The 14,177-nt window shown below is 38.6% G+C and overlaps 1 protein-coding gene across 4 annotated transcripts in view; it reads right to left on the bottom strand.

Moving 5' to 3' along the window:
• lamb2l (laminin, beta 2-like) overlaps positions 1 to 14,177 on the bottom strand; it is a 45,409-nt gene that overhangs the window by 17,294 nt on the left and 13,938 nt on the right. For all 4 annotated transcript variants that reach the window (XM_044118987.1, XM_044118978.1, XM_044119006.1 and 1 more), the window contains 8 exons: positions 10,152 to 10,321; positions 6,061 to 6,196; positions 5,841 to 5,914; positions 5,201 to 5,389; positions 4,562 to 4,625; positions 3,247 to 3,449; positions 2,619 to 2,739; positions 1,269 to 1,457 (listed from right to left, as the gene is read on the bottom strand). In XM_044118987.1, the coding sequence (XP_043974922.1) occupies positions 1,269 to 1,457; positions 2,619 to 2,739; positions 3,247 to 3,449; positions 4,562 to 4,625; positions 5,201 to 5,389; positions 5,841 to 5,914; positions 6,061 to 6,196; positions 10,152 to 10,321 (1,146 nt within the window). The remainder of the gene's footprint in view (positions 1 to 1,268; positions 1,458 to 2,618; positions 2,740 to 3,246; positions 3,450 to 4,561; positions 4,626 to 5,200; positions 5,390 to 5,840; positions 5,915 to 6,060; positions 6,197 to 10,151; positions 10,322 to 14,177) is intronic.

Here is a 14,177-nt window from a genome sequence, read left to right as displayed (position 1 = left end):
CTGAAAGATCGATAAAATTTAAAACATTTTGAAAACTGGAACTGTTAGGCATTTTAAATATCCCAAACAAATAAACAAAAACAATTGAAACAATAAATAAAATGAATTATGAAGTCTCTGTAAACAAAATGGCCCTTCAAAAAAACGGCTTTAGTCTAGTTGAGACCAAAGCAACGACTGAAGGCTTCAGTGATGTAGTTTTTGACAGAAAGAGAAAAAATAGAAAAAATAAATCATGCAAATCGGAATTATTGAGCTTGTTATAATTTATTACGTGATTAAATGATGTATTGCTTATTGCGACAGGCCTACATCTAGCACCTACAAAATAAAATTACTAGTGAAAATTAGGAGTTTGTGTAAAAAAATATATAAAAACTATAATAAATATTTATTCAAAAATGTATATGTCATTAATACATCTCTTTTGGATGACATCTTTGATCTTATACATGTCACATCTGTTTTCCAGTGGTTAGGTAAGCTGGCCACTTTGCAATTACTCAGGAAAAGATAGGAAAGATATTTGGATGAACGTATTTCAAATGAGACTTGGTATAAGATGAAAAATATTTTTCATAATCTCAGCTCCAGGTGGTCCATTATCTCCACCACTCTAAAACTAGATTGATAAAAGCTAAAGCAGAGGTTAAACTCTATGTGACACCGGCCACATGAGGGTCAATTTATCTTTCTGTATTTTTGAAACGTTTCTCCAAAATATGTAGCAGTCCAGTTGAATTCTGTCCATTTATGTTTACGAGTGGATCCTCTCTAAACGATGGTCCAATTTAATTGCTTTCTGCCCTCTATTGGCTGGGAAAATGTTTCATCTGAAACAATCATTATTTCTCAGTAAACAACATTTTTAATGAAATCGAAAACGGACTCTCCCGCCTGCTCATGGGAAATGGGTTCAGGATGTATATGCTTAATTGGAAAAGATCAAAAATGCTATACCAGACACAACTCAAAATTTATAACAAACCAAAACCTTTGTTCCTCATTTTGAAAACATGGATACTAATAATATTACTTAATTCTTTTTATGTTTGTTATTTTGAATTATTTGTATTTTATTTTATTATCTATATATTTTTCCTGTGCTAGTTGCGTTGTGGTGGAGGGCTGGAGTTTGGGGGAAGAAAAAAAAACAAAAAACGCTTATTAATACCGTTGTTGTTCTTGAATAAAGCAAAAGATGTTGATCAGAAAAGATTAAACTAGAGTGTTAGTGTCCCAAACACAATTAGATAAAAACACCTCACCAACACAGACACGAGGGTCCCGAATATCCCTGTTGGGGTCTTGGTAGTAGTACGGTTTGCACATCTCACAGTTGCGTCCCATTGTGTTGTGCAGGCAGTTGTCACAAACTCCACCACTGGTGTAGCCCGTCGCCAAATACACCGCCATGTCAAAGTGACACTGGTTTGTGTGGCCGTTGCAGTTACACTCTGAAGAAGAAGGTAAAAAAAAAACATGAAATGAATATTACGTTTATAAATAAAATAAAGTCTAAAGATGTTTTTGTTGATATGTTTGTGCAGTAAAAGAGAACCTGGTCCTGAAATGATGTCCACATGTAACTTTTTTACATTTTGTCCTATTGTAATGGTGAAGTCAGTGGTGTGGTTGTTTTTTCCAAGGAGTCAAAAATGTAGTGATATATCAGTGACGTGTGATCATCATGGAAAGATAATATATAATGATAAAATAATTTGATTGCTATTTTCACCCTGTGGTTTGTAATATAAAGTGCTTATTTTTAATTTACCATAACCAAATCTGATTTTTTTTTTTTCCCAAAATTGCTGAATTTTTACATTTTCCCATTCAAATACTTGGAAGCGTAGCTGGTGAGGCAGCAGCGAGCTGAGCCTCAGATTGAACAACCTCTCACCAAGCACTGGCTGCTATTCTATGAGAGAAGTGCAGAATCACTACTTAGTTAACCATGTGCAGTATAGACCAAAAGTTTGGACACATCTTCTAATTGAACTCAGTTAGAAGGTGTGTTCAAACTTTTGGTCTGTACTCTAGCTTAGCCAAAAAGTCTTAAATTTTGTTATTTCTTTGTCTTTTTGTGTGATCACATCTCATGTTTTTATGTTCTCGCTCTGTTCATCTTTTTGAAGGATGAAGTACTTTTTGGAATCTGTGATCATATTTTTTCCTATAGCACAGTTAGAATTCTCCTGTAAATGCGTGGTCCCATGCAAATTAACTTGCTTAGCTTTCCAGCTTGAAAACATCCAGTCACAGAGGGCTGTCATTACAAAACTAAATCAGACGATGACTTCTGGGTGCTCAGCTCTGTGACCAACTGTCAGGCTTGTAAATATAAGGATCAAATTTCAACATTTCTCAAATAACATCAAATGTCAAGAAAGAGGAGAACTGAAGCTGTTTATTCTGTTTCTTCTTCTTTTGTATTCTGTTCTGACACGTAGAACTTTTACACACCGTCCTGTTGGTTGTCTGAAGATTTGTTTATGCCAGATGAAAGATGAGTTGTATCGACTTAAAAAGCAGATTTAGTCTTCTTTGAAAAACCTCATGATTTACATCGACATCTTCTAAAGTTTGGCTGTTGTCATTTTGAATGGACAGTCTACCTCTGCATGTGTGTGGGTCCTCTGTCTCCGCTGGTCTCCAAGGTGAGTCATTGTGGAAATCCTTGCAGCGTTCGCAGTTCAGACCTTCAGTATTATGCTTGCAAACACAGCGGCCATGGATCTAACCAATCAGAGTGCAGGAGAATTGTGAGATAAAAACGCTACAACAGGCTGGAATGAGACGATTTCATTAAAAACTAAACGAAATATTAGATTTCTTTTGTTCCTCTCCTGGTTTCAGGTAACAAGACTATTTTTATTTAAATATTTGATTGTAAGAAAGATCACTGGTTGATTTTAAAGTTTAACTGCACAAAATGCATTAAAGGGTACATAAAGTTGACTGACAGAGCTAAGATCCGACTCTTCGCTCTGATTGGTTGTTTTTGGTCGGGAGCTGTGTATTTCTTCAGATGGCAATAGTAGATCAGGGAGGAGGAGTTCGATCTTTTCACAGATTATCTGTCTCATAAATACTGTCAGGACATGGTGAAGGTTTTAACAAATTTATACAAAACATTTTTTTTTCCAAAAGTTACATACTGCAGCTTTAAGTAGCATTTGTGTGTTGGCCTCACTTCAACACACACTGTGCAGTCTGTGGTAGTGTATTAGACTGCTAACCCACCATGCCAGTCTCGTGGGTGTTTACGCCCGGCACTGGTGCGCACTCTGAAGCGTGTCCGTAACAAAAGCAGCTTCCTCGGACCACCAGCTCGTTAACGGCGTAGTAATATTTCTGCAGGACGTCCGAGCGGCGGTCCAGCAGGTCGTCTCCCAGCGTGTTGAGCTTTGTGAAGTTGATGCGCAGGTTGGTGATGCGCAAAAGTTCTGAAGAGAAGAAACCAGATCAAATTAGCCTTAATTAAGAGCTTTTTAAATTAAAGGCAAATTACAGTGGAGACACTTAATAATCAAAACAGATTATCTGGAAGGAGGCCAATACTTTTCATGGCAATGTATGTTGATATGTAACAAAGAGTACTTTTCATACCATTGGACTTTACTCAGTTAATATAATTCATTCTTAGGTGTGATGCCTTTCTTTAACTCACTTTTCCTGTCTCTCCATGTTATTATGCCTTAGGGGCCAACTTGTTAATGAGTTTGAGGTTAACAGCAGACTTCTTGTCTAAGTTTTTTTTTTCTTTTTGTTTAAGAAAATGTAGCTGCAACATAAAGGTAAACAGATGAAGTTGAGTCTCATTCTACATAATGCGGTTTGGCTTGTTGGATTATTTTTTTAATCAGCTTTCATCCTGCTGATTCATCAACCTTCATGATGGAGAATATTTTCTCTTGTTCAAACAAGTCAGTGGAATACAGGGAGAACGCTAATAGCAGGTGTTAATGAGAAATCTTCTTATCAGGAGGCAAAACGATTTCACTGTCTGATCCGAGTTCTCCTCTAGCACGCAGCCTTAGTTTGCAAATGGCTTGTTCAAACAGGTTTCATTAATCCATCCATCCATTTTCTGTTCACCCTTCTTCCCTAATGGGGTCAGGAGGGTTGCTGGTGCCTATCTCCAGCTGCGTCCCGGGCGAGAGCCGGGTTCACCCTGGACAGGTCGCCAGTCTGTCGCAGGGCAACACAGAGACATACAAGACACACAACCATTCACACACACACCTAGGGAGAATTTAGAGACCAATTAACCTGACAGTCATGTTTTTGGACTGTGGGAGGAAGCCGGAGAACCCGGAGAGAACCCACCATGCACAGGGAGAACATGCAAACTCCATGCAGAAAGACCCCGGGCCGGGAATCGAACCCAGGACTTTCTTGCTGCAAGGCAGCAGCTCTACCAACTGCGCCACTGTGCAGCCCAGGTTTCATTAATGAAAATAAAAATTGACAAGTTTTGTTAATGAATAAAAATTTATAAAAATGTCAAAGTGACATTATACTCTGATGATGTTGTTACTGTTACTTGTTCACTGACCTTGAATGTCCAAGCTGTAGGGATCTTCTACTGGAATTGCTGGATCCAGCACTTTGAAAATGACCTTTATAAATAAAGGTCATTTAAAAAAAAAAAATTAGTTTAGAGAAAGAAAGTTGGAGGAAGGTATATTACAATCAGAGCTAATATCTACCTAAACACCAATAATATATTAGGCGTTAAAAAAATAAATCAAAGGTCTGATTTGTGAAAATGAAACTCAAAATCTATCATTATCAGAGGTGGGTGCTCGTTATATTTACTCAGCTGCATTTATTTGAATAACTTTCAGAATTTCTTTTTACAGATTTTAATTTCTTTGCCAATTAAAATGCAAATTAATTTGCACTTTGCAAATTAAAGTGAATAAAATAGATTTTTGGACTAAGTATTGCCCGAGGGGTTTATCAGTGCGCCCCTTTCTAAGAGAAACTGAAGTGATGGGGGCTAAAGTGTTTTTCTGCATATGGCGTCAGTGTTGGTTCAACTGTGTTGTATTAGCTTGTTAGCTAGCTCCCCACATACAATTGTGATCAGTTTGTCCTGTAAAAAGGCCGTAAGTCACAATTTGCTTAATTTGAGTTTGTGTGAATTTGGTGAAATAAATCATCTCAGAGGGTCCCAAATTTTCCAGTGTACCTCTCCATCTTTAGAGGGCTCAATATCAGAGTAGCGTTCTTCACAGATGACGTCGTTGATACGGTGCAAGCCGTTGGCGGGGATTCCAGGGAAGGTTCTGGTACAGTTCTTGGCGAAGTAGCGGTAGGGGCGCCATGTGCGGCCAAAATCAGCTGATCGCTCTATGATCAAAGCTGCAGGGCGAAAAGTCTGGAGAGGTTCAACGAACACAAATTATTACAGCACAATTCAAAGTCATCAGTGAATTTTTTATGACACAACAAATACAAATAGGAATTCAAAGTCATTTGTGTCATGAGAGCAACTTTTCTAAGTGATTTGTCTAAAGCTTTTGTTTTATGGTAGATCTGCCAACAGATAGTGAGGTGTACATAACAAACAGTAAGTCTTCAGCAGATATAGTACACTCAGAGACAGAAAGGAATTTTAGTTCGGGTTTAGACTCAGTCTAAAACTGCAGGTGACCTGTGACCTTCAGAAGTCTCTCTGCTTCAGCACACCTTCATTTTGCAGTCCTGAACCACAGCCCTTTGTAGCGGTCTGCTTTGATCATAGTCATGAGTTTAACATAATTTCTTTTCACTTAGCTTTGGAAAGATAAAGGTACATTTCAAACCACATCAAATTACAAGGAACGTACCTTAAACTTCATGATGAGATGTGTGAAGTGGAATTCAGCCTCAAGGTTCAATCTGATGCTGACGTCCTCCTTACCTGAGACGAACACACCAAGATGTGTCATGAACAAATGACAAATCCTTTGGTCTCAGCTGCTGATCCTGACACAGGTACTACCAGAAAACAGAGGCAACAAGCAGACTGATCCCGTTTGTGTCCATCGTTGAAGAGTAAACACACACCATTGACAGATTTCCAAAAGTTCTCATTCCCATTGAGGTCTGTGAGGTAGATCACGTTTTCAATGCGGTGGCTGTTTCTGTGGTAGTAGGGATCATACGGCCGACGGGAGTCACACTCGAAACACTTTTCTGGATCCTGATGAGGCAGACAACATATTCAGCATAAGATGAAACCAAGGAAAGGATGGATTTGTGTCAAATGTTATGCGCTTCTTATAACAACCCCAGCCATGACAGCATGTTTCTTGACATTTGTATCTAGACTTGAATGAAAGCTGATTTGGGATGAGGATACAGTATTGCTCTTGTGGGGTGAAAAGGGGATTCATTTGAGAAGAGGCCTTGAAGAGGGGCACAGATGGAGCAAACTGGGCTAAACAGAGAAATGAGGGGAAGTTGGCACAGAGAACCAGAGGATTCCAGGGCAGCGCCTCTTAATTAGGCTGTTGTCAAGGGTGATTAAGCTGGCAACAACAACCTGGCTGTGAAATGGACTCAGCTGAGCCGGGAGAAGAAAACACAGTCATGGATGTACATGCATGTCAATTTTTACATGCCTGTGCACATATGAAAGAATAACACCCATCTTATTAACACAATGTTACTTAGAACCCATCAAAGTCATACAATTTCAGACATCTTACCTGTAAGATCCAACACTTATGTTCAAAAATACTACTTTGACTTTGAAATGAAGACATATCAGCCTGATCCTAATTAATCTTGTCTTTCAGGCCCTCTGTATCGCTGATGTTGCCCTAGAGACCCTTCCCAGCTCTCATTTGTCTCCCATTAGTCAAGCCTGGTCAGCTTAACTAAAGGGTTTCACTTCAACAATGCGCCGGTTAAAGTCTGCAGCTGATTTGACAACACTTTTCTTTGTCGTGCTACAACGGTAGTTTTAAACACAAAAAGAAAGTACATCCCACCTCCCTCGTTGGGTTTCCATTGTGCCTCAACTCAGGCTGTGAAACTGAGACTTTGCCGCTGTTTGTCCCTCAGTGATCGTCTCTTATCTTTGCTTTTTCATTCACGTCCCCCTTACTCACATTTCTCGTTGAGAAAAAGCAAATAATATGCAGCGGTTACAGCTTAAAGGAGAGATAGAAGAGTTGACAACAACCAGCTTACATTCCTCCGCTCTATAGAACACTAGAAAAAAAAAGAGCCTGCAATCTGATCCTGGAGAGCTGCAAAACTCTACCCAGAAGACGCACATCAAACGTGAGTGACAGATGATAGTGTGGACATTTGAAAGCTGGATGACAAATGTTTTCTGTGGGGCTCTGACGTGTCTTCAGACATACCAGGCTGTCACAATATCCTGACCCGTACTGTAGTAAGTAAGGGTGTAGAAAGCACAGAGCATCAATTATGTTCACCTGGAAGTTGACAGTGGTTAATATTCCTGCTCTGAGGCAGTGGAAGTGCAGGCACAAACTTGTAGATGTGCGGAAATGCACGGATGTGAGCTGGATGAATGTAAACATGATGGTGAACCCACCAGGAGGAGTGCAGTGTGTGCAGGATGTTTTAGCAGAGTGTCCCCCTTCTATAAGGTGTGGAAAGAAGCTTAACCCAAACATATGCCTCTCTTACTTTTCATTAAATATGTTTGACATAGTTTCCTGCTTCCCATTTCAGTTTAATGCTTAACATTAAACTGAATTTGGAAGATACATTAAACCTGCTGCTGATGGAGGTGCTGTGGTGGCGAAGGGGCAAAGCACAACCCACATATGGAGATCTTACTCCTCAACACAGATGTCACAGGTTTGAGGCCCAGGCTGGTGACCTTTGCCCCATGTCCTCCCCCTCTCTCATTGAACCACTTTCCTGTCTAGCCATTCTCAAATAAAAGCCAGTAGAGCCAATAAAACCTTTTTTAAAAAAAAAAACTACTGTTGATGAAAAGAGCTACCTATTAATGTCCTACAGTTTGCATAAGTAAATGAATTTTTTCTTTGTGAACACACTGCACCAAAAGTGGCTCCAGCCCAGGGGCCCACATCCTTGTAAGTCCGGCCCTTGTTCCAACACCTATTTCTTCTTGCTGGAGGAGTGGAAGATGAGGTAGCTCCAGTATTTGATTGAATCTCTTCTGTCTAAACTTGCTAATCAACTAGAGTTTGTTTCAAGTGGACTGAAGAGGGCTGCTGTGAGCCAGACAGGATTTATAAGAGTATTTCACCATGTTTATTTTTCTCCTCTCTGCTGCTGCAGGTAGTTTTAATCTCCATAAATACTGGTCATAATCTTTAATATCCTACTAAATCAGTTCATTTAATTAAATAATTCTCTTTGTCAGAAGTTATATTTCATCTAGCATCCCCTGACATTTTGAATACATATTCAAGCGTACTGTTTTAATATTTCAGCATATGGATGAAATCTTCAATAATATAGGCTACAATAATAACACGACTCTGCATAGTGAAACCAGCAACAACAAAGTCAGCCTCTTCAGTCATTGGTGAAGTGCAACCAACAAAAATTCGACACTGAAATCTTGCTTTAATTTTGGACTAATAAGAGTCCAGCAAATAACGATGCTCTAACCTGAAGGAGAAAATGTGACACAAACAGAGTGTGTGTTTAAAGAGGGTGGAGCTGATAGTGAGTTACCACCTGGAGGGGCCTCACTCATCAAAACTACAAACAAACAGACAGATGAACAATTATAGATGAAGTAGTGGTGAGAGACTGATGGAGGAGCATAAAAAGAGAAAATATAACAGCAGTTTGTCTTTTCCTCCTGACAGGATGGCTCCATATGCACTGGCTTACAAAAATATTTATTCCCCTTGAACTTTTCCATATTTTGATAACACAAACATGAAATACATTTTCTTCAAATTTTCTGTGAAAGACCAACAGAAAGTGGTATACAATTGGGGAATGGAAAGAAAATTATACATTATTCAAAACATTTTTGCAAACTAAACAATTAAAGAGTGGCGCGCAAAACTATTCAGTCCCCATTTTCTCTGAGGGCAAACAATTACCTTCAGAAGTTGCCTGATGACTGCTAATGACTAAATAGAATACGCCTGTGTGTAATATAATCACAGTTCAAATACACACAACTGTACTACCAAGACGAGGCCGTCCACCAAAACGTCCAGGCTGAACAAGCAGAGCACTGAGCAAAGAGCCAAGAGGCCCATGGTGACTATGGTCCAAACACAGAGATCCACAGCTCAGGTGGGGGAATCTGTCCTTGGGACAAGTATTAGTCATTCACTGCACAAATGTAGTCTTTATGGAAGAGTGGCAAGAAGAAAGCCATTGTTAAAAGAAAACCGTAAGAAGTCCCATTTGCAGTTTTCCAGCAAACATGAGGTCAGACCAGACCAAAACTAAACTTTTGGCCAAAATGTAAAAAGCTATCCATGGCAGAGAATTAACACTGTACATCAGTCTGACCACACAATCCTCACTGTCAAATATGGCAGTGGCTGCATCATGCTCTGTGGTGCTTCTCTTCAGCAGACACAAGGAAGATGGTCAGAGTTATGGGAAGATGGACGAAGCCAAATTCAGGGCAATGTTTAGAAAGAAAACCTTTGGGAGTCTGCAAAAGACTTGAGACTTCTCACACCGCACTTTTCAGTTTTTTTAAATGTTTTGAATTATGTATAATTTTCTTTCCACCTCCACAATTGTACATCACTTTGTGTTGGTCTTTAACACTAAATTCCAATATTTATGTTTGTGGCTGTAATATGACAAAATACGGAAATGTTCAAGGGGTATTAATACTTTTGCAAGCCACAGTAGTATGGAGTGCTGATGACCTGATAATCAGGTCAAGTTCAGGATTTTTAAAAATCATTTAAACCAGCAGCTCATTCTGACACAGCATGCACAGTAATAATGAGCTAAACTACCTGAAATGATCAAAACCCATCTGAAATCCATCCATACATCCATTCTCTGTATACCCTTGACCCTTAGGGGTCAGGAGGGGTTGATCTGAAATAATCAAGTCCAATTATCCTGTTTTACGCCCACTTTTTTTGCTTGGAGTTTTCCTTCAGGGTATACATTTTGCTCCACTCTTCCCAGTGAGTGTGCTCTCATTTCCTCACCTGCAGGTAGCTGACAATACAGAACTGCTCCGGTCCGTTCAGACCGCATGTTGAGGTGGCGGTCAGGTTGACAGCTCGTCCAATCAGAAGGTTTCCGGTTGCTGGGTAACAGCTTCCCTCAGTGCAGCCGTGAGGGCTTGACGGGAGCTCCTGTCCAAATGCATTCAGAGCTGCAGACACACACACACACACACACGCACACGCACATCGGCTTGTAATCATTCTACCATTATAAGATTCTTCCATTTATTAACATAAAATTGAACACCACAAGAAAATGCAATCAATATCGGCTAACTTGTTTCTAAAATGGTTTTTAAGTAATGCTTTCTACACAAGTTCAGCACATTTAGAGTTGTGCAAGGAGTTTAAAATGAAGCTTTATGAAAATATCAAAGTTAAATTCAGAATCTACTCTTTTGAGAATTCACACAAATAGTTTATGTGTTAATTACAAGTGACATATTTGATGGGTAAACATCACTTACTTTCCAAATTGTTTGTGTGTTGTATGTGCGTCGAAATAATGTGAAATATTCATGTTTATATGGCACTGGAGGCTTTCCGTACTTTTTAGCATCTTCACTTTGATTAATTAGAGCGTTAACAAAAATTAACAAAATTGTGTTCACGTGACCGACAATGAGTTTATGAGCTTGAAGTTGTCTAACCATAACAGTAATTGTCTTATTTTGACCCTGCTTTTATTTTAATTTAATTATTTTAATTTCTCAATTAGTTGGATTTCATTTTGTTCAGAGAACATGATTTTAGTTTTACAGATGTAGTGAGCACAGCTGTTTTCTGCCACAAAAAACATTTTCTTTAATTAAATCACTCACTTAAGTCCATCTCAACATCTCATGTCTTACTATTTTAAGTTTCATAATCAACTGAACAGCTTTAGAAAAGCTTCACATCTTCTTCCAGAGAAAGCATGAAGCAAAGAATACGGACGATGGAATATCATCAAAGAAGTTCATCTGTTGATTTGGAGACAGATGAATAGAAAGGCAGGCATGCTGAGGCATGATGGGAATGTCAAGGATGGTTTCAAATCGAATCAAAAGTATCTTCTATGAAAAAAATGAAATACTGTAGCATTTCTCTGCTCTCTAAGAGCATCTCTCCTCAGCATGGTTGTGAGAATTGCTTCCCAATGTGTAATTTAGTTTTAATAGCGATAACACAAATAGCATAAAACATTTTTTATGAGATGATATCAGTATTTTTTTGTTTGTTTATTTTTGTTTTTATTGTACTTAATTCCTGGTATTATCACCTTTCATCCTCAACACTTTATGTAACTCAAAGTGCATTATCTATCTACTATAATTCCAATCTCTTTTCAGATGTATAGAGTGAATAGAAATTACAAAGAATTTATTTTTTTACTTCAACAGCAACTGTACGAATTCTAAAGAAGATTTAGTTCTTTTCTCCTTCTTCCCTTGTTCTGCTAAGTCCTAGTAGCCAAAACATTGGCTTGTGGAACTTGTGGAAACAAATGCTATTGACATTTTGGTTCCATTATAAAAATTACATACTGTTCTTTTGAAATGACTGATTCATTTTTTTTTTTACTTTTTCCCAATAACTGCCCTCCATAACCTACCCATCTGATTTTCACAGCCTACAGAAGGTATTAAGAGATAGAGCGTAAAGGCAGTGCTGACTCTGCTGAACCCTCAGTGGCCAATAAGTATTCTTTTTATATATATATAATTTTGCTGATGGCCTTTAATTATTAGTAGCTTTGACAGAAAAGTGGTCAAAGTCAGAAGAGGCACACATGCAGTAAAAGTGGGAACACCTTCTGTAACTCTCTTAAAGGGGCAGTATTACATATTGTCCAGCCACATAGTGCCATTTCATAGTCCAATCAAGTAACTATGTTGCCTTCAGTTGTTATAAAAATGCTGAATGTATCAAATATGACTTAAAAGAAATATGACTTCCTAATTTAATGCCTTGAAATTGGGCTTCTGTCTCTTTGAAAACTCCTGCTCTTTCTGAGCTCAGAAGATCCCCAGTTCCACCAGGTGTTTGCTAATTACTGCTGGCTAATCTGAAAGAGCTGGACAGGGGAGTCATGGACAAGTGAGCTCTGTGAGGCAGAAGCTGCTGTGAGGAGGTGCTTTCTCCTCAAAGGTGGAACTAGGCCCACCCAGGTGTGTTCCACTGGGAGAGGCAGGGCAGCGTGAACAAGTCAGAAGTCAATCACAGGACAACACAGAGACACACAAGAACACTTGCAAACTCCACACGGAAAGAGCCCAGGCTGGGATCAGACTGGGATAGGACTTTCTTTCTGCAAGGCAACCCTCTGTGTTTTTATATTTTTGTAAAATATGAAGAACCAAATTTACCCATGAAGGTCACACATTGCTAGCTGCAAATCCTTTGAAACTTTTTAAATGCTTTGTGGGAGCCTTTATGTAACCTGGTAGTGGATAAATAAACTTAGCTGAATTAAAACAGCCTTTTTCAAAGGTGTTATGAATAAAATACAGTTGCAAAGCATTTGGAGCATGCAAAAACGCAGCCTAGTCAACATTGCAAATTTACATGGGAAGCTTTTCTTTTAGCAACTAGATAAGCCATGAGAAAATTAGGAGCACTGGATGTATCAGTATGTCCCTCTGGAGAGAAAGTCTTCTTTTATGAAGAATCTAAACAGGACTTTATAAAGCTGCGGACGTCAAGTGACAAGTATTACAGGGCACATTAAATCACTGAAGCAGTGAAATTTATGAAAAAGACTTGTACTGTTCATGCAACTCAACCACAACAAAAAGAATGATATTCTGAAATATATTATTTCTAATCCTGTGAAATGTTATAGACAGATGTCTATGGGATGCCATTTAAGTTACAAAGTGAAAAATAAACAGTAATACTTTGAAAAATGGGGATAATTTGTAAAAGTATTATTCATTCATTAATAGATGTCACAGTTTCAAACTAAATATTTAGCTACATACTAAACATTTATCTACAAGCTAAATACTTAGTTCAGCTATTGACCCTTTGCACGTGACCTCATGCTCTTCAGGACGCAGCTCGCTCTGCCATAATGGGGATCAAAACAACTTATGCACTTCTTTAAAACCTGTCAAAAAGCAGATAGCTAGTAGCCTAATATCACATCCATTTATTTGACTTCCTTTTAAAAATGGTCATAGATGCACAAACAGAGAAGGATGCAGCTGTCAATCATAAAGACTGGCAGCACTCAGTGTGGATTTTCAGCAAACACTTTTTACAAGTTAACAAGATTACCATTCATATACTTTAGAAGTAACTACGATTAGAAAGATATCAAATGTTGCATTACGGAAAAGGTAGGCATCTAACAATTAGTAACCATGGAGAATATACCCCACCATCATGTAGCCATGTAATGTGAAAAGCCAATTAGCATCTAGTCTTTTATAGGTTTTTAAGTCTCCTCTGGTGTAAGGAGAAACATTATCTGTGAACCCCAACCAGGTGTGCTATGTTAGACAAATTAGCTTGACTCAAGTAGAAGCCATGGCTAACTTGACAAACACAACTTGGGAAAACAATTTCAGTCATTCTGTTCAATACTCCTGTCCCTCACTTCCGGTGTCCATCATGGCTCCTCTAATGATTAAGTGATGTAGTTGCATAATATATTTAGTTATAAGCTAACCATATAGCTAGCAACCCAAATATCTAAATATTTGCTAAATATTCACATCCAATAAGTGGAGGTGTACTTCCAAAATAAAAGCTGGATCTTCCAAACCTCTTTATACTCCTCCAGAGTTATTGTCTGTGGAATGTTTTAATCTCTTTCACAACACTGAATAAAGAATTTCCTCCAGCCATTCAGAATACACACAAACACACACACACACACACACACACACACACACAATTGTAAATGCCTTGGCTGGTGTTCAAGTACAAGGTCCAATGTGAGGGATTTTCTGAATTCCTGTGAAACCTTAGCAGTGGCCGACTGACTGGAGTGACTAACGTTTTTGAGTCACCTTTCAG

The sequence above is a fragment of the Gambusia affinis genome, linkage group LG01, assembly GCF_019740435.1.
Source record: "Gambusia affinis linkage group LG01, SWU_Gaff_1.0, whole genome shotgun sequence".
Classification (NCBI taxonomy): Eukaryota; Metazoa; Chordata; class Actinopteri; order Cyprinodontiformes; family Poeciliidae; genus Gambusia; species Gambusia affinis.
Note: the sequence above shows the minus strand (reverse complement) of the source record. Positions and strands in the feature narration are given on the sequence as shown.